The sequence below is a fragment of the Magnolia sinica genome, chromosome 3 (assembly GCF_029962835.1).
Source record: "Magnolia sinica isolate HGM2019 chromosome 3, MsV1, whole genome shotgun sequence".
In the NCBI taxonomy this organism is placed as follows: Eukaryota; Viridiplantae; Streptophyta; class Magnoliopsida; order Magnoliales; family Magnoliaceae; genus Magnolia; species Magnolia sinica.
In genome coordinates, this window is record NC_080575.1 from 118,392,892 (window position 1) to 118,411,845 (window position 18,954).

At 38.5% G+C, this 18,954-nt stretch overlaps 1 protein-coding gene and 1 pseudogene across 5 annotated transcripts in view; both read right to left on the bottom strand.

Annotated features, from left to right (window-relative positions):
• Positions 1–257: 257 nt before the first annotated feature.
• On the bottom strand, positions 258–15,924 carry LOC131239118 (probable leucine-rich repeat receptor-like serine/threonine-protein kinase At3g14840; annotated as a pseudogene).
• Positions 15,925–16,635: 711 nt separating this feature from the next.
• Positions 16,636–18,954, bottom strand: part of LOC131240934 (probable LRR receptor-like serine/threonine-protein kinase At1g53420) — a 59,643-nt gene continuing 57,324 nt past the window's right edge. For all 5 annotated transcript variants that reach the window (XM_058239490.1, XM_058239488.1, XM_058239487.1 and 2 more), the window contains one exon: positions 16,636–17,312. In XM_058239490.1, the coding sequence (XP_058095473.1) occupies positions 16,929–17,312 (384 nt within the window). In that variant the 3' untranslated portion in view covers positions 16,636–16,928. The remainder of the gene's footprint in view (positions 17,313–18,954) is intronic.

The following is an 18,954-nucleotide window of genomic DNA, read 5'->3' on the forward strand; positions in this document are numbered from 1 at the left end:
CATTTATTCAAAAACAAAGGTATTATACAGCAAGCAACAAGATGCATACATGACCTGACTACAAGCAAGCTGCTGCCAATGTTTTTTAGTACAATAGTAATAATGAAACTCCATCTCTAATTTATTACAAACAAAAAGCTAAAGGCAAGCCGTAATAGATTCCAAATGCTGCATATATAGAAATTGAAGTTCACTAATTTATGTTAGTCCAACTCTGCGAATCCAGATTGATTGGATAGAGATCAGGGATGGACACAGAAGATTCAGTCCAGGGCTGATCTGTCGACGCAATCAGGCTATTGCTTGGACTTGAGCTCATGCTTCGGATCTCATGAGGCAAGTTTCCAACAGCTTTAGCATTGGAATCATCACTGAATAAATTCAGGTCCGAAACTGGATCCTTGACGCAGACATTTTAGGCCCAAGTGTGGGAGATGCACTGGTGCATAAGAGGGCCACATCAATCATTGTTATTGCCTCTTCCTTGTTGAATTCGAATCCCAACCTCGGATCGACCAACTCTAGTTGATTTCCTTGCTGTTAACATATGCCTGCAATATCCATAAAAACATCATATAGTGAACAACCAACCCATTATGAAAGCTTGAGAGGGTTGTGAAAGTTTCTTGGAGATTTGAGACTTGATCTTAAAAGCGTCTCCACTGTACATGTACAAACATCTAAGGCAATCACCACTATCGTTCCAGTGGACCACCACTTAGACAAACCAAAGGCTAAAAAGTCAGGGTCCACTGATTATCTTAGCAACCTGATTGGTAAAACTTCACCCACCTCTGAAAGTGGGGCCTTAGCTCTCTCTCTCTCTCTCTCTCTCTCTCTCTCTCTCTCTCTCTCTCTCTTTTTCCTTTGTTAAATCTTGTAGCTCAGCCACCCATTTTCTGACCACTCATGCAATAGATACGATAGTCCACATGCACAGGTATGTCACATGAGAAATGCTCCAGTGCTCTCAGAGCACTATTAGTGCTCCTAGTTGCATCAGTTCAGTTAGACAGAACAATCGATTGATCTGAACTGTCCATTAAGTCTAGAGTGCATTTCTAAGGCTATCATGCAATAATCGCCCTAACGCAATGATCCAATCCACCCTTGGTTTGGCCTTATTTTCTATAGCCATCCATTTTCCAAGCGACGGATGGGATGGCTATGGTTGCCTAACAAAACTGATTATTTAGAACCATAAACAATCCATGATGGTCGCTAAAAAAGAGGGGGATCAAATTGTTGATTAGATCTATTCTTTTGTACATGATCTTGACTGTCCATATTAAAGACCCTTGATTGAATGGTTAATATTTGTCACTTGTCAGATTAGTGTTATGCTTGCATGGTTGCCCATGAAATATGGGTTGGACCTAGCAAACAGTCTAGATCAATGGAATGCAATTGGTTAGCGAAGATCCATGTCCAAGATGGTCTTGTGTGCCTCCCTAGCAAACCTCATCCCAGTAAATTATAATAACAGAAAAATGATCACATTTGTAATGGTAGAAATGAAAAGTAGCGGGAGATTCAAACATACCCAATCCACCATATGAACGTGGTCCCCCTTTGGCCTGTAACCGATAATGCTCTTCCCACTGACAATTACCAAAGTCACCACTCCAAAACTATAAACATCTGCTTTATCCGTCAGGTAACCATGCATTGCATATTTTGGAGCCATATATCCTCTGCAAAATCAAGATTATTACCGAATTACATTTCCCTGCAGTCAGTCACACCCAGACAATATTAAACTAATGGATATACCACAAAGAGACGAAGGGCGTTATGAAGATAAAGAACAAGTCATATGTTAGATGGCGAATCCCACATGATCCATAGATCAATTATTTACTAGAAATTATAGAAATGGGTAAGAAATCACAGAACAGTGGCTCACAAAGTTCCAGCTACTCGAGTGCTAATGTGGGTATCCTCCTCTTCATTAAGCCTTGCCAAACCAAAGTCGGATATCTTGGGCTTAAGATCCCTATCAAGCAATACATTGGCGGCTTTAATGTCCCTATGAACAACTTTCAACGTTGATTCGTCGTGGAGATACGCCAAGCCTCTTGCTATTCCAATACAAATCCTATGCCTAGTTGGCCAATCAAGCTGCAATTTGCATTCTTCGGCACCTGCAATTCATCCAGTTGACAAAACTGAGTCGTAATACTTCTTGTTTTATGTGACAACATAAAATGCCATGAAGCAACTGACAAGCTCACCAAACAGAGCATGAGCAAGGCTATTATTTTCCATGTACTTGTATATCAGCAGTAACTGCTTTGCTTCGATACAGCATCCATAAATCTTCACAAGGTTGGGATGTCGCAATGCAGAAATCATGCCTATCTCGTTCAAAAATTCACAGTTCCCTTGCCTTGAATTGGAAGAAAGTCGCTTCACTGCAATTATGGTACCATCTGGTAATAGACCCTGATTGGAGTAACAATTAAAAAGTATGACATATATATGCAAGCTTAATTTGAGAAGGCTGAACAGATACATGTCAAAATGATGATCAATCACGATAAACCAGTGTTTGTTTAGAATACCTTGTAAACGGACCCAAAACCACCTTCTCCAATTTTGTTTGCAGGATCAAAGTTGTTAGTGGCAGCCTTAATCTGTCGTAAGGTAAAGGAACCAGTTTGCAGGTCCAGGCCCCTAAGATCTGTCCGTTAAGCAAAGTGGAAAAAATGTCATAAGAAATGGATGTTTTGGTCTCTTTTTACTAGTGCTTGCACTCTGTATGTACGTCATCATCCCACAATGAGCAAGAAATTTCTTTCAAAATGTAACTTCTGTGGCATACTGTAGTTTGATATTGATCGATGAAGTAAGGTAAATCCACACTACATATATTATTTGGTAACAATCCAATCTTTTCAGAAATCTCTGATGTACTTAGTTTGCGAAGCATGTCACAGAATGTGGCTTGTGTACATTACTGAGCCTTCACCTTCATATCATACCATAGCAACCAAGATTTCCCATCAAAATTGGTATTCAAGAAATGCCAAAATATCCTGTTTGTGTTATGAAATAAAATTCTTTTAAGAAAAAAAAAATTCATTAATTTTGATATTTTAAAAAACCACGAGTTCCATTGTGGATTTTTTCATGAATTTGGTTTTTATGTCCCTCGATTGAGAAAAGAAAAATAATCGCAGAAAAGACTGGATCAGGTATTTAACAATATTCTTCTTCAAGTGCTAGCATATAGACCTATGTAACATTTGTTTTTTGTACTTCTCAATGGCTCCCCCTATAGATACTTTGGTAGCTCAGGGTGTCTTAGACAACATGATCTGTTATCTCCCTTTGCTTTCATTTGTGGCAGAAGGTCGTAGCAGATTATTTTCTAAAGCAAAGGCATGCGGCCTTCTTAAAGATTTTTATGTGGGGCCTTCAAGCTTATTGATTTCCAATCTCCAAATGTCCGATGACACTCTGGCATTACGGAATACCTCATCTGACCAAGTTGCCAATTTAAAGCACGTGCTTTGTTGCTTATGCATGCATATTGCAGTCATATGTAGTCACAGAGAATAACAGTCAAACACTAACATAAAATAAATCATGTGAAAGGGATGAAATCTAGAGTTGATCATTGTCAACAAGTGCCCAAAGTGGAAGCGGTGAAGTGAAGATCTTTCCAAAAAAAAAATCCTATTTATTGGTGTTAGTGGAGATGGTTTTTTTTTTTTTCCTTAAAAGAGAGACGAAAATTCCGACCTCCTTTAACAATTGACATTTATTCATTGTAAGCAATCAAGGAAAAGCAGAACAGAATAGTATATGCTTGTTTTTCTTTTTCTTTTTCTTTGTTTATATGGTTGACATACTTTTTTTAAGGACAAGGCAGTGATGATGATGATTTAGGACTGTGCAATTAAATTCTTCTTACCTTGGTCCATGGTGTCTTTTCGTCTCAGGCAGCCTTTCCACCAAAGAATACCCAGAAGCAAGAAAGTAAGAAACAAAGCGGAAGCTATAATGCCCACCACAGCACCAGCAGATATCTTTTTGCCACCTTCTGATGGAGGAACAAAATCTGCATGAAGAAAAATATCGAACAACCATGCTTAACTGATGGAACTAACAAAGCAATTTATGTGAAAATAAAAATTCATAATGATAATTTTTTATTTTTTTTTTAAATAGCAAACTGAACCCATGTTCACTCAATAGCACAGGGGTGAACCAAAATACACAATTTGATACACTTACCTAACTCGAGTGATACAGATTTTACCTATAAGAAAAACAGCACAGATATCATCAAGACAGAAGAGAAGCATACTAGGAACAACAGAAATAGCTGATATGAGAGGACCATAGATTCCTCTTTCAGGGATGACTGTTGTGCCTTTTCCAGCCCAATAGATAAGGATCTCCAAGGTGTTGGTTGTCACAACTGCAGTAAAATTCTTCACAGTGGGTTTATTAGGCCCACCAGCTTCATGTGCAATATTGAAATCGTTCCAAATTAATTTTCCCTGCAATAAACAAATTTAACTCAACCCAGTGTTTTCATCGTCAAAGCATCTCAAATAATGTGATTACCTCCCTGAATATAAATATCAAATATGCGCTTTCCAAGGCTGCTATAATTATTGCCAGCTGTGAACTTTATCTCTGCAAAGTGAAGGTTCAGTGTACTTTCCATTTATAAGACATGGTCCATAATAAGTGAGGGAAAGAGGAGAGATCCGGGCCGTCATGTACAACGCTGAGTTGGGAAAAGAAAGTGTGGATATATTTGATGCTTTGTAGTTGTCTTTGTCATCGTCATTGTCCAAGAAGTTCCCTGTGCTGCTAAATGCCCAGTAGTCTCTAGAATTTGCAGAAAATGTTGAAGGGCCACCTTCATCTTGATCTTCTATGAATGTGATGCTCCTGTCAGTAACTTGCGTTCCTCAACAGTTTATATATAATGAAAAACGATCTGTAATGAAATGTGTGTGTGTGTGTGAGCGAGAGAGAGAGAGAGAGAGAGAGAGAGAGAGAGAGCGAGTTTAATGTTAATGCAATGCAATCAAGGAAAAACAGCAAAGCTTTCTGTTGTGCGAAATGCCTTGGATTCTGCAAAGTCAGGAAGTTGAAACAGGACACTGTTGGTCCAACCGAAAGTGTAGTGATGGATTCCTTGGATGGAGCAAAGCAGGACGTTGTCGGTCCAACTGATGGACAAGAGTTTTGCGAGGTGGGAGGGTTTTCTACACTAGTAAGGGCTTGGGAAGGGATTCCTCAAGGAGATAGGGTTTTCCTAGGTACGCATCGCAAGGGAAGATCAGGTGATACTGTAATCGAAGGTGAGTGGTGTAAACTCTAAAACTTTTTATTATGATGGAGATCTCTGTCGCTTTGTGCCATGGTTTTTTTCCTGTTAGGGTTTTCCATGTAAAATCGGCATGTTTTGTGTTTGCTTACTTGATTGTTTTGGTTATTCTAGTTATTTTGATTGTTTTATTTTTGTTAAACGGGTTTCCGCAAAGCGCACGGATTAACGGTGGTATTAGATCCAAATTTCTAATACCTAGGGTAGATCCAGGTTTGTTGGGTTTCAGGATTACAACAAAGTTGCATCAGAGATGGATTTCCATTTTGAAGAAGTTGCTGCGAATTTCCATCTTCATGTATTTCATCTTTCTTTCTTTTTCCCATCTTCCGGATTCGTTTTATCAAATCTGCCCTTAATTTTGTCATCTTGCATTTCTGCAAAGCAATCCATTCATGTTGGTGATCCAGTCGCAGATGACAGAAGTTGCATAATTTGGAAATAAGAAAACATCAAAGAGAACCCCCAAAGACAGAAAATGCGAACAAAATACGAATTTCAAGGTACACGTTGTAATTTTATATACCACTTTTAGGACAACGAAAGTTCTTCAAGCACAGAACAACTCCCCTCCTAGATCAATATGGGGTCAAGAGTAAGCATTACAAGATTATATTCAAAGGTGTTTTATATAATTTTAAGATGAACAGAACCAGATGCAACAAAACAGATGACCATCTCTAACAACTCATTGTGCAATTTTACAATAAGAACATTAGAAGCTTACGAATTGTTCAGCATTGAAGAGGTCCCGAACAAGTTGCTGGAAATACAAAGAGAAAATTTCAGCTGCAGAATATAAGAAACCACGTGAAGATAGACTGTAAAGAAGCCATAATTACATAAATATTCTTACACATTTCTTTGTAGACATTCACTTGGGGCAGAGCCTCCCACTGTGAAATTATTGTAAGAAAGATCACTGCAACCCAACATTAGATTCCAATATGAGAAGCTGTATGCTGTGATAAGATGAAATCAATAATCTGATACTACGCCAAAATCATGCATTTTCTTTTTCAAGGAAACATTCATCATAAGAAACGGTTCATTGGAAACAAATTATAATTGTAAATTGCATGGTGGGTAACATATCCACCTTTCTTGTATTGCTCAAGATTAGGTTTCATATTTTTCCTTTTGCATGATTCAGAGGTTTTATCTTTTGTACGTCTCCATGTAGCCAAATCCATATTTATTTTATGGCATGATTTTCTGCTACTATTTATCTCAGTAATAAAACTCTATTAGTTGAGGAATTGTAAATATTCAGTCTAATCAAGACAAAATACAGAAAATTGCACATTTCTCATCGTATTCACACATAGGAAGTAGCCCTTAAATACCAGTTACATTCTTTCCGAGTTCCAATTTTAAGTCCTGTAACTGTTTTTTTTAAAGAATTAAACTGATGCAACTGTGAGTTTGAGCCCTGACCCTCAATAAGAATGCTGGAGAAATTTGAATTTGGTCAATTCCCTTTTATGGAAATTAAATTTGGCGATGCAAGCAAACACACCCTAGTTTGCCTTTCTTTTAAGTTCCCCAGCATGTCTGAAACATCTGTCAAAGATGATCTATTTAGTTTTCAAGCATGCTAAAGACCAAAAAGTAACATCAGAATTGGCCAGAAGGATACATGATATATAAAGAAAGATTGGTGAGAAGTTAGGAGTTGATTATTACATCTGATAGCTAATGCCATGAAAATGTGAAATTCCAATCAATTAATCGAATGGAAACAAATGTCAAGAGTGCAGGAAGAGAAATGTATATGTTTGCTCCTCTCTCCAGCATCCAAACCGGTGCATCCCCTGTTAGCAAGTTGCCAGTCAAATACCTAATGAAAGGCCACATTGGAAACCTGTTGTCAATAAACAGTTGTTTCTAACAGCATCATAACACTTATCATGGAGATCTGTGCTGTAGTGACAATTATTTTCAGAAACAGGATTGCTTACATAAATTAAAAGTCTCCCCTCTTAACTTCAAAGGTGGGTAGAATCGATCCCGACAATTGGTTATAGCTAAGGTCTCTGCCAAGAAAAATTACAAGACAATGGACAAATCATTATATTCCATCACTAAAGCTTTTAATCGATTGTGGCACGGATTGTAAGGAAAAAAAATGCAATTCCAAGTATAGCCAATTTTTACAATAAGAACAACTGAAACAAATTGGTCCTAAAATGTGATAGTGATTATAGACTTGAGTACATTTATAGAGCACTATACCAAATAATGTGCCTGAAATTATGTTACACCTGCAGAGTACCTTACTGAGGTTCGACTTAGTCATGAGACAGCTAGCACAGAACAGCTTGTATGCCTTGTCCTTTTTAAAACTGTTTTATTGTAGGGCCTGTTTGTTTTGTCAAGTTCCACCGTAAAGTAGTGTAATGTATAGTAAATGAGTAATAATTATCTAGTTTTACTACCATACTCAATACGCCTCTCATGGCTTCGCATCCAAACATGTAAAGTACTTTCCCTGATTAGATGTACTTGGATGTTATTTTATCAACACGTGTTATATTCGTTCATCCATTTTGTAATATCATTTTAGGGCATATCCCCAAAAATGAGGAAGATCCAAAGCTCACGTGAACCACACCACAAAAAATATTGGGATAATCCATCCTTTCTCGTGTTTCTTTTGGGAAGGGAGGTTGAAGTTTAGGAAACCAGTTAGTGGTGCCAATCAAGGGACTCAGAACTCAAGATCATTGGGCAACAAAAACAGCTCTCTTTCCACTAAAGCAGATCTGCAAAGTCATCCATGTAACCCATTAACCAACTGAAATGTGAAAATAAATCCTTCCCCCAAAAAAAAACCACTGAAGAGTGCAAATAAGAAGCCCAAAATCTAGCAAAGAACAATTTCATCTAATCTTTAAAGAAAAAGATAACTTACAGGGTTTTCAGTCTTGTCATTTTCCCAACATCCTGAGGGATTCGTGCAGAAAGATTGCAATTTCTCAATATCCTGCAACATAGAATCAAACGTTGTATACTCTGATAACACTGGAATGGTAGCTTCATAAAGAAAGATAAGCATTTGACTCACAGTGTCCTCATTCCTTTCATTCTACCCAGTGTTGGAAAAGGTGAGTCTGATCCATTTTATGTCACTGATTCTCCTGCATATCAAGATTTTCAAAAGGACTAATTACAACAAATTCAGATATTTTCATTACTTTTTACTTAATTGGTGATAATGCAAATTGTCATATTACACAGTAACTTAGAGAGTAGGAAATAAGAAGGCTTTACTTACATGTCAATTATGTTTTCCAAAAGTGAAATATTAGAAGGAATAGACCCTTCCAAACTGCTGGCTTGTATTGCTCTGTGATTGATGAAATTTTGAACACAATAAAGTCGTAACAAACGAAATTCAGAACTTCCATCCTGAAGAAACTCAGAAACTTAGAATTGGAAGAACAGATGCTTACACTCTCTTGAGTTGTGTCCAGTTCTGGATGAAGTCAGGTATCTTTCCAGTGAAGTTGTTATCACTTATCCTACTGCATTATGCCAGAAAATAAAAATAAAAATATATATAGGGTGATTCTAGTCTTGAATAATTGCTCAACTTTGTATACGAGAAAATATATGACACTGGAGATCAAAACTTACAAATCCTTCAAGTTCTTGAGATTAGCAAGTGTTCCTGGAAGCATTCCCGTGAACTCATTTGAAGAAATTACACTGCAAACCAAAAATTGAGCATTAAACTATCAGAATAACTTCAGATTATAAAGAAAGGTTCTTTCAAGAAGACCCAGTAACAGAAAATAAGTTTAAATAATAAAGAGGATCTCTCATGTAAGACCTCCCTGCAATGCAATCACAGAAACAGAGCATTGATCATAATATGCAAATGTATTAAAGAAAGATGCCAATCCTAAAAGGACCAAGAAGGCCAAAACACGCATGAAGAAGAAAGAAAGTTCTTCCATTCTCTATATAAGACCTTTTCTGAAACGCAATAAAAAAAACCAAGTAGAGAACTATCAAAATCAACTAGAATTCTAAAGAAAATGGAAATTCTAAAACCACATAAAGGCCAAAAACATCAATAGAGCATAAACAGAGCCCTTTGTCCTCTCTGTGTAAGACCTTCCAATGCTACAGTCACAGAATCCGAGCATTGCATGAACAGAGTACGAGAGAATTCTAAAGAAATATGAAATCTAAAAGGACCCATAAACTGAAAACACGTTTAAAGAAGGGTTTTATGTTCTCTTTGTAGAACCTTTGCACCATCCAATCACAAAAAGGATTTTTACCCGAAAATTCCTCCTGAGAAAATGCTTGGAGATGACACATTTGTCACGCTGTCAAGCTATGTGGGCTCCACTGTGATGTGTTTATGAAATCCGCACCGACCACCAGTTGTGTGAGCTAATTTTAGGTGTAGGTCTGAAAAAAATCTCCATCCTTGATTCAGATTGACCAAATGATTAGAAAAGATGTACAGGACGACAAACACCCTCCAAACTATTTCCCTCAGTGTGGCGGATTATCCTAATTTTTGGGCACCAGCCTAAATTTCTGTGTGAAATCTAATAGTTTAACTGGATTTCATATAAGCAGACGCCTCTCTCCCATTTATTTCCTCTGATGGGTTCCATTTGAATTACATGTCAGCCGTTCTTTTTGCCTTAGATCTAGCGTGGGATTAAACATCTAATGGTTGGTAATCAGTCGGAGTGAACTTCACAAACACATCATGGTAGACTGGAGTTAGCGTCTCATACTTTCTTTTTTTTTTTAATTTTTAAATATAGAAATAGAAATCTCCTTCTAACAGCTGGCGAGCGACTAACTCAACAGTTGTGTAGCAACAAGGACACCTTGTTGTGTTGTCAAACCTTCGTGGCCACATCATGATGTGTTTGTTTTATCATGCCATCCATCCAATTTTTCAAATCATTTAAGGCATGAGCTAGGTTGATCCGAATCTCATATGGCATCCAATTTTTCGGATCATTTTAAGGTATGAGCCCAAAAATGAAGTAGATCCAAATATCGTGGACTGCAATGGTAGGAAACAGTGTTTATTGCACACCCATTATTAAAAATTTCTTGAGGACTAGAAAAGTTTTGGATCAAAATGATGTTTATGTTTTCCCTTCATGAATGCGTGTGACTCAATAAACATTTTGGTGGAAAATAAATGGTACGAGGGGTACAGGAAGTTTTTAATGGTGGGCATTTAATCACTACTTTCCTACAGTGTGGTCCACCTGAGATTTGGATCTACCTCGGCTAATGATCTGGCAAAATGAATGGATGGCGTGGATAAAACACATACATCATGGTGGGCCCACAAAGCTTTCCCAACACCACACATTAATTGTGTGCTGCTGTGTGCTATACTATCCAGCCATGTTCCATATGGGCACCTGCCCTACTCGGATTTTTTGTGAGGCCCACCTTGATGAGTATATGAAATCCACTTTGATCAAAAGATTTGTAATCCTATGTTTGGCATACAACAAAAAATTCTGATTGATTTGTAATGCAACTGGGCCACACAAAAAGAAAAGGTTGGGAGAGAGACTACCACCGTTGATTTTTTTTTTACGAGCTCTACTGTGACAATTATGTGAAATTCACTTGATCTATTTGATGTCATAAAATATTTAATCATAACCCAGAAATCTGGACAATCCATAATTCAAGTGGGCTCCTAGGAGTGAAACGGAGGGAAACAGTTTGGAGGGTGGGCATTTCCCCATACGCCTTTTCTAATCGTTAGTCCACGTGAATTACGGATAGGGATGGCTTTAAAGTCCTACAATTAAAATTGGATCATGTTGGTGGTTGATGTGGATTTTGGAAACACATCGGCATACACAGCTTCATAGCCAACATTCCATTTACTTCCGCCTCAAAGTAAATGGAGGCTTACAGCCGCGATTGTCCTTTATACATGGATTTTCTCGTAAGGGTAAACTAAGCATTTCCCCTCCTATTCATACCGTCACACGAATGTTTTGCTAATCATCCAACTTCAAAGTATTTTTCTCTGCATCGCGTTAGAAGGAATTTGCTGGTAAAAATCCCCGTAAGAAACTCTATAAAAAGAAAAGAAAAAAATCAAGAATTTTTCTAGACGCAGATTGCATGGTAAGGACATGGGTGATCAATGGGCCCAACCATGATGCATGTGTTTTACCCATGCTGTACATCCATTTTTCCCAATATTTTAGTGGCCAGGCTCATAAATGAAGCAATCCAAACTTCAAATAAACTACACCTGAAAAAATAGTGGTGATTGAACGCCCACCATTAAAAACTTCCTAGCACCCCTTGTAATGCCCACCATAATGATTATCTTCCGTACCTGTTGATTAGGTCACACAGACCTATATGAAGTGAAAACACAGCTATCACCTTCAACCAAAACTTTGGTGGCCCTAAAGAAGTTTTAAACAGTGGGCTTTCAATCAACACTGTTGCTTATGGTGTGGTCCACTTGAGATTTGGATCTACTTCATTTTTGGGCTCGTGCCATAAGATCATCTGACAAAATGGATGAATTGCATGGACAAAATGCATAAATCATGGTAAGGCCCAGGGAGCCTATGCAATCCGCATCCCTGTTAAAGTTACAGCAGATTAAAAGGCTTTCCTGCCTGCTATGGTGTCGCTCTGACCATAGGGCCTATCTCAATGTATGTATTATATATACATGCCATCCATTGGCATCCATCGGTTTTGCCTACTCCTTTCAGGGCATGAACCAAAAAATTAATCAGATCTAAAATTCATGTGAACCAGAAATAATGTTGATTAAATGCTTAATATTAAAAACTTTCTAAAGCCCGCAATAATGCTTTTTTGCCATCCAAGCTATTGGATAAGGACACATATACATGGATGAGGGGAAAAAATAAATATCAGCTTGATCTAAAACTTTTGTAGCCATAAAAAGTTTTTAATGGTGTTCAGTCACCGCTATTTAATGTAGTGGGGTTCACCTGAATTTGGATCAGCACCATTTTTTGGATCACCTTAAGTTCATCTAGAAAATAGATGGACTGTGTGGATTAAATACGTGGTTTATGGTGGGGCCCATAGAGGACCAATATGTGGCGATTAGCTAAGGAAGCGTGAGTAGGCAATCTGCATCCATTTTCTCTTTCCGGCCTCTGTCCCCTGGACCATTCATCTCTCTCTCTTTGATAGTCGATCTCACCTTGATGTATGTATTGCATATCAAAATGGTTCATCCGTTTCTCCAGCTCATTTTAGAGTATGATTCCAAAAATAAGGCAGCTCCAAATGTCAGTTGACCACACTGGATAAAACAGTGGTGATTGAATGCCCGCCATAACAAACTTTATCCAACCTACAAAAGTTTTGAATCAAACTGATATTTTGTTTTCCCTTCACCTAGGTCTACCTGCCCTTATCAACAGGTTGGATGGAAGCCTTTTGAAGTTTCTTATGGTGGGCATTCTGTCACCACTGCCTCATTTTTTTTTTTGGGATCATACCTAAAATAACCTGAAAAAATAGATGAATTGTGTGGATAGAATACATACATCATGGTGGGCACTCCAGATCACCACTGGTAGCCACTTGCTAAGAGAAAAGTCTTGATTTTTTTTAGGAATTTCTTTTATGATAATACCTCATTAGTGATATTTACATTCAAACACCTATTTAATTATTCTTAAGCAATCTCATTAATTGCAGGGCAGTTTTATAATTTTAGAAAAAAAATATATACTTAAAACCAACGAAGCTACGAAAAGATTGACGGAAGATACCCTTTTGACAATAACTTGATTAATAATGATCAGCTAGCTTAATGAAATCGTAATTTTAAAAAGTATTAGGATGTAAATAAAATATTAATGAAGTACTATTTTGTAAAATTCCCAATTAGAATTAATGAACAATATTTACCCACGTGCAAGATGGGCCGTACTATCCACGCACATAATGGTACGTTAAACATGTGAAACTTCGGATAGTTCCGTCAGGTGGGCAATGTTGTGATAAAAAGAAAAAGCTCCCATATTTAATCTTTAATGGGACCATACATCACGTGGATCCAACCTCAGATTGTCCATCTTCTCAATGACTTTGACTGGATGATCTAACCAGCCATTTATTGGATGGAGAAATAGACGGTCCATATTAATTTGGCTAAAATTGATCTGATCATTGGTCTAGCTCATTCATCATACAGAAAACAACCTTTGAATATTGCACATCCCTCTCAAAAGGCCACTTTGGTTGGATGATCTTAATCGTCTAGTCCATGGCTATGGAAATGAGTGATGCATATTTATTGTAGTAAAAATGGTTTGTTCATTGACCTAAATCATCCATAACGAGGAGTAACCTTTGATTGCCCATTCCTCTCAAAAATCACTTTAATTGGATGATTTAATAGTGCATTCAATAGCTAGGGAAATGGTCAATCCCATTGTTTATACTAGAAATGCTGCAATCCTTGATCTAGATCATCCATCACATGTTTTCCGCCTTTGGTAGCAGCTCTCTCTCAAAAAATCACTTTGATTGAATGATCCCAATTGTCTAGTCAATGGCCAGGGAAATGGATGATCCATATTGATTAGAGTACGAAAGATCCAATAATTGATAATCCATCAAGTGGGTCCCACCTTCTATTGCCCATTCCTCTAAAAAAACACTTTAATCAGATGATTTAATTGTCCATTCACTGGTTAGGAAAATGGACGATCCATATTGATTAATACTATAAAAAAATTTAAAAAAATTTGGTCTGATTATTGATCTAGATCAACCATCACATGCACCCTGCCTTGATCGCCCATCAGTCTCAAGAAATCACTCTGGTCGGATGATCCTAACCATAATCAATGGCTAATGTAATGGATGATCTAGATTGATTATAGTGGAAACAGTCCCACCACTGATCATGATCATCCATCACATGGGTCTTGCTTTGGATCGGACAACTAGGGCCATGCGATCATTGTAATTTAAAAATAAAAAATAAAATCAAACACCAAATAATTGAAATACATAAAAATTAAAAAGAAACATGTTGATTATAGAAGCACCCAGAAGCGTAAAACGACTTAAAAGATGAAAGGAAGGTCTTACAATCGTTCTAGAGTGACTATGTTCCCAATCTCTTCAGGAAGAGTGTCGTTAAAGCGGTTGGCTTCGAGTACCCTGAAAGATCCAATTTTATTTAATTCCGCTAAAATTCCCAAATAAGTAATGATAACTGGAATTAGAATCTTCTTCCAAAGGAAATTCGAAGCTTACATAGTCTTGAGAGTGGAGCTGTTTCCAAGCTCCTTTGGGATTGGCCCAGATAGGCGGTTTCCAAGAAGAGAGCTGCAATGACATACCCAATGTTAATTTTAGAAAAACCATGCTTTGATTTGCTAAAGTTAACTGTGGTGGTGAAAGTGCTGACATGTTCACCAATGGCATGGCTCCCCATTCTGGAGGAATTGTACCGTTGAGGAAGTTACGTGTGAGATCGCTGTGGAAGAGAGGATGATAGGTTACAGTTGAGGCGTAATTTAAGGAATTGACGCTGGAAGCATCTAAAATGCGCAGAGAGAGAGAGAGAGAGAGAGAGAGAGAGAGAGAGAGAGATGTTACATTTCTTGGAGGTAAGGAAGCTTGGCGAGCTCCCGTGGAAGCACACCTTGAAGATTCTGGCCTTTTAGAACTCTGCAATCCAAGATAGAACAAGTAATGGCAAGAATACTCTTGTAATTTTTACGGACAGTACCCTACCATACAACAGCCACGGTAGGGGCTGTAGTGGTTCGGGCTCATAGTGATGTACCGTCCAACCATTTTCAAAGCTCATTTTAGGAGATGATCCCAAAAATGAAGCAGCCCAAATCCTACGTGGACAACACCACAGGAAACAGTTGTGATTGAATCCCCACCATTAAAAACTTCATGCAGTCCACCGGTATGTTTATTTGCCATCCAACTTGTTGGTAAGGTCACAAAGAACTATATGAAGAGACCACACAAATATCATCCTGTTCCAAAGCTTTTGTGGTCCACTAGAAGTTTTTACTGGTCAATTACTACTATTTCCTGTACTATGGTACATCTGAGATTTGGATATTTGGATCTGCTTCAGTTTTTTGGATCATGCCTTGAATGACTTTTCAATACAGATGAATGGCGTGGATGTAATCATATACATCAAGGTGGGCCTCACAGTCGGGGGTCCCCCACACCTAGGTGGATCCGGGGTCTCACCAAATCAGGTCCCCTTTGATATGGGGTTAGGGTGCCCATGTGGTGTGAGGGTATGAGTGTGTGTTTTTAAAAGAAATGTTAGGGCCAAAGCCCGGCCAGCCCACAATAGTTAGAACGGTCTTGGAATCGGGGTCTCCAACGGTTCAGTGATCCAGACCAATGGTCTCTTGGGCCCGGCCATGGATGACCATTCCCGAAAAGTTTCGGTGCCAAGAAAATCCTAGATTTCCTTTTCTGACCTTCATGTAAGTGGTCAAGTTAAAAGATGTCTCGAATTGATGATTAGGATCTTCCAATGAGGATTTGGGGTTGTGGTTCATCTACATCTGATACGGTGCATTGGGGCTGACGGAAAATGAAAGCTTGCGCACAGTCATATCCACCACCCCGTTTAAAGATAAGATGGTTGGGAAACCTAGCAAGTAATTTCAAATTGTGAATTTTGGAAAAGCCCATCTTGAAATTAAGGGCGGCAATGAGCGGGTGACCTGCCTGGCCTGACCAGCCCCACCCAGATTTGGACAGGTCTTGGATCTAATAGCTTGACCCGTGGACTGGGCTTGGACCTTATATGAATGGCTATTCTAATCCTTGACTCAGCCAGCACATGCATCTTCTGTCTATTTCTCTGTGCATGTTCAGCCCAATTCATCAACGCATAGATAAGGAACATTCAAGTAGGAAGTAGGGATTTTGTTAATTTTCAGGCCGGACTTGATCGGTCCCAGGCCTGCTGCGCTAGTCCAATGTTAGGCTTGTGCCTAGACCTTAAATGTCAGGTCATGTCCAGGCCGAAGCTGGCCCCACCCAAACCTGGCCCACTGCAACCCCATATGATGAGGACAGAAATCCAGCCCATCCATGGTGTCAAACCCCCAACACATTGCCCTTTTTTTTTCACACAAACCCACACCCATACCCAAGCACAATGCGACAAATCCACCGTAGAAAATCATCCACGTATAAAATAAACATTTGTTAATCGCATCAAAAGCTTCGATTATATTAATAAAAAAAATAGATTAAGGCACTATAGGTCCAAGATCCAATCCATCCATCCATCAGAAAGTCACCACTACATTGAGTTTATTTTTATTTTCAATCATATCTGGTACATAATCTCAGCTCATTATTAAAAAACAAAGGTATTATACAGCAAGCAAACAGATGCATACAAGCTGACCCGACTACAAACAAGCTGCTGTCAATGTTTTTAGTACATTTGTAATAATGGAATTCCATATCTCTAAGTTATCACAAACGAAAAGAAAAAGGCAAGCTGTAATAGGATTCCAAATGCTGCATACTTGGAAAATAAAGTTCACTAATTGATGTTACTCCAACTATGCGAATCCGGATTGATTGGATATAGATCAGGGATGGATACAGATTCAGTCCAGGGCTGATCTGTTGACGCAATCAGGCTATGGGTTGGACTTGAGCTAACACTTCGGATCTCTTGAGGAAAGTTTCCAACAGCTTTAGCATTGAAATCATCACTGAATAAATTCAGGTCTGAAATTGGATCCTCAACGACGCCTCCGAGCATCTTCACCACAGCAGACATTTTAGGCCTAAGTGTAGGAGATGCACTGGTGCATAAGAGGGCCACATCAATCATTGTTATTGCCTCTTCCTTGTTGAATTCTAATCCCAATCTCGGATCGACTAACTCTAGTTGATTTCCTTGCTGTTGCAGAACATATGCCTGCAATATCCATACAAACATCATATGGTGAACAACCAAACCATTATGAAAGCTGGAGAGGGTTGTGAAAGTTTCTTGGAGATATGAGGCTTGATCTTAAAAGCATCTCCACTGTACACGTAGACATGTCAAAAGCAATAACAACTGTTGTTCTAATGGACCACCACTTGGACAAACCAAAGGCTAAAAAGTAATGGTCCATTGATAATCTTATCAATCTGATTGGTGTAATCTTCACCTATCGAATGTAGGCCTTTGTTTTTTGTTTTTTTTCTTTTTAAATCTTGTAGCTCAGCCGCCCATTTTCTGACCCCACATGCATGCAATAGATAAGATAGTTCACGCACACAGATATATAATATGAGAAATGCTCCAGTGCTCTTGGAGCACTATAAGTTATGGTGGTCCTAGTTGCATAAGTTCAGTTAGATAGTCCAATCTATTGATCTGAACTGTCCATTGCGTCTAGAGCGAGTTTTTAAGGCTACCATGCGAAGATCGCCCTAGTGCAGTGATCCAATCCACTTTTGGTTTGGCCTTAATTTCTGTAGTCATCCATTTTCCAAGTGATGGATGGGATGGCTATGGTTGCCTAACAAAAGTGACTCTTTAGAACTTTAAGCAATCCATGGTCTCTAAAAAATAGAAGGATGAACTTGTTGATTAGATCTATTCTTGTTTAAATGATCTTGACCGGCCATATTAAAGACCCCTGATAGAAGGGTTAATATTTGCTAGATTAGTGTGATGCTTGCATGATCGCCCATGAAATATGGGTTGGACCTAGCAAACAGTCTTTGCTTGTCACTTTGTGCTGTGTTTTTTCCAGCAAGGGTTTTCCACATAAATTTTTGTATTCCTGTGCATGCTTTGCTGCGTTTCTCGTTCACAGATTTCATTCAATTTCGAGGTTTACTTCTATGGCTTCCCAACACTATTAACTTAGAGCTCTCTCTACTGTGATGTTTATATAAATCTACCCTGACCATACACCTAGGTGTGTCACCTCGTATTAGGCCAAGGGCCTAAAAATCACCCCCATCCGTGATTTATGTGGACCATTCCCTTGGTATGACCCATCTGAATCATAGATGTGCCAGAATTTTAAGCCCTAGGCATAAATTTTGGTGTTGCATATAATGGTTAGAGTGGGTTTCATATATTTATTACTGTGAGCCTGTAAAAATCACAGGTATGAATCTCTCTCCCATATCTTTTCTTTGGTGTAGCACACCTAAATCACAAGTCAGCCTGAATTTTTGGCTCTAGGCCTACACTAAGATTCACATCTAATGTTTGGAATGAATTTTGCATACACATCACAGTGGTCCCTCCCCCTTAATCAAGTCCTACATCCCTCTCCACCTGTGTTCAGAGATTATTTAGGAAAAAAAGGAATTATGAGCTATACAACTTTTGATTTCTGATGGGGCACACCATGATGTTTACGTAAGATCCACTCTAACCATTAGATAGTTAGTCCCATATTAGGCCTAGAGACAAAAAATAAGGCTGACCCGTGATTTTGGTGGGCCACACTAGTGGAAACAATTGAGAGAGACCTCCATCCTTGATATTTATGGGGCCCAAAATGATAATTATATAAAATCCACTCCAACCGTTAGATTCCACACAAAAATTT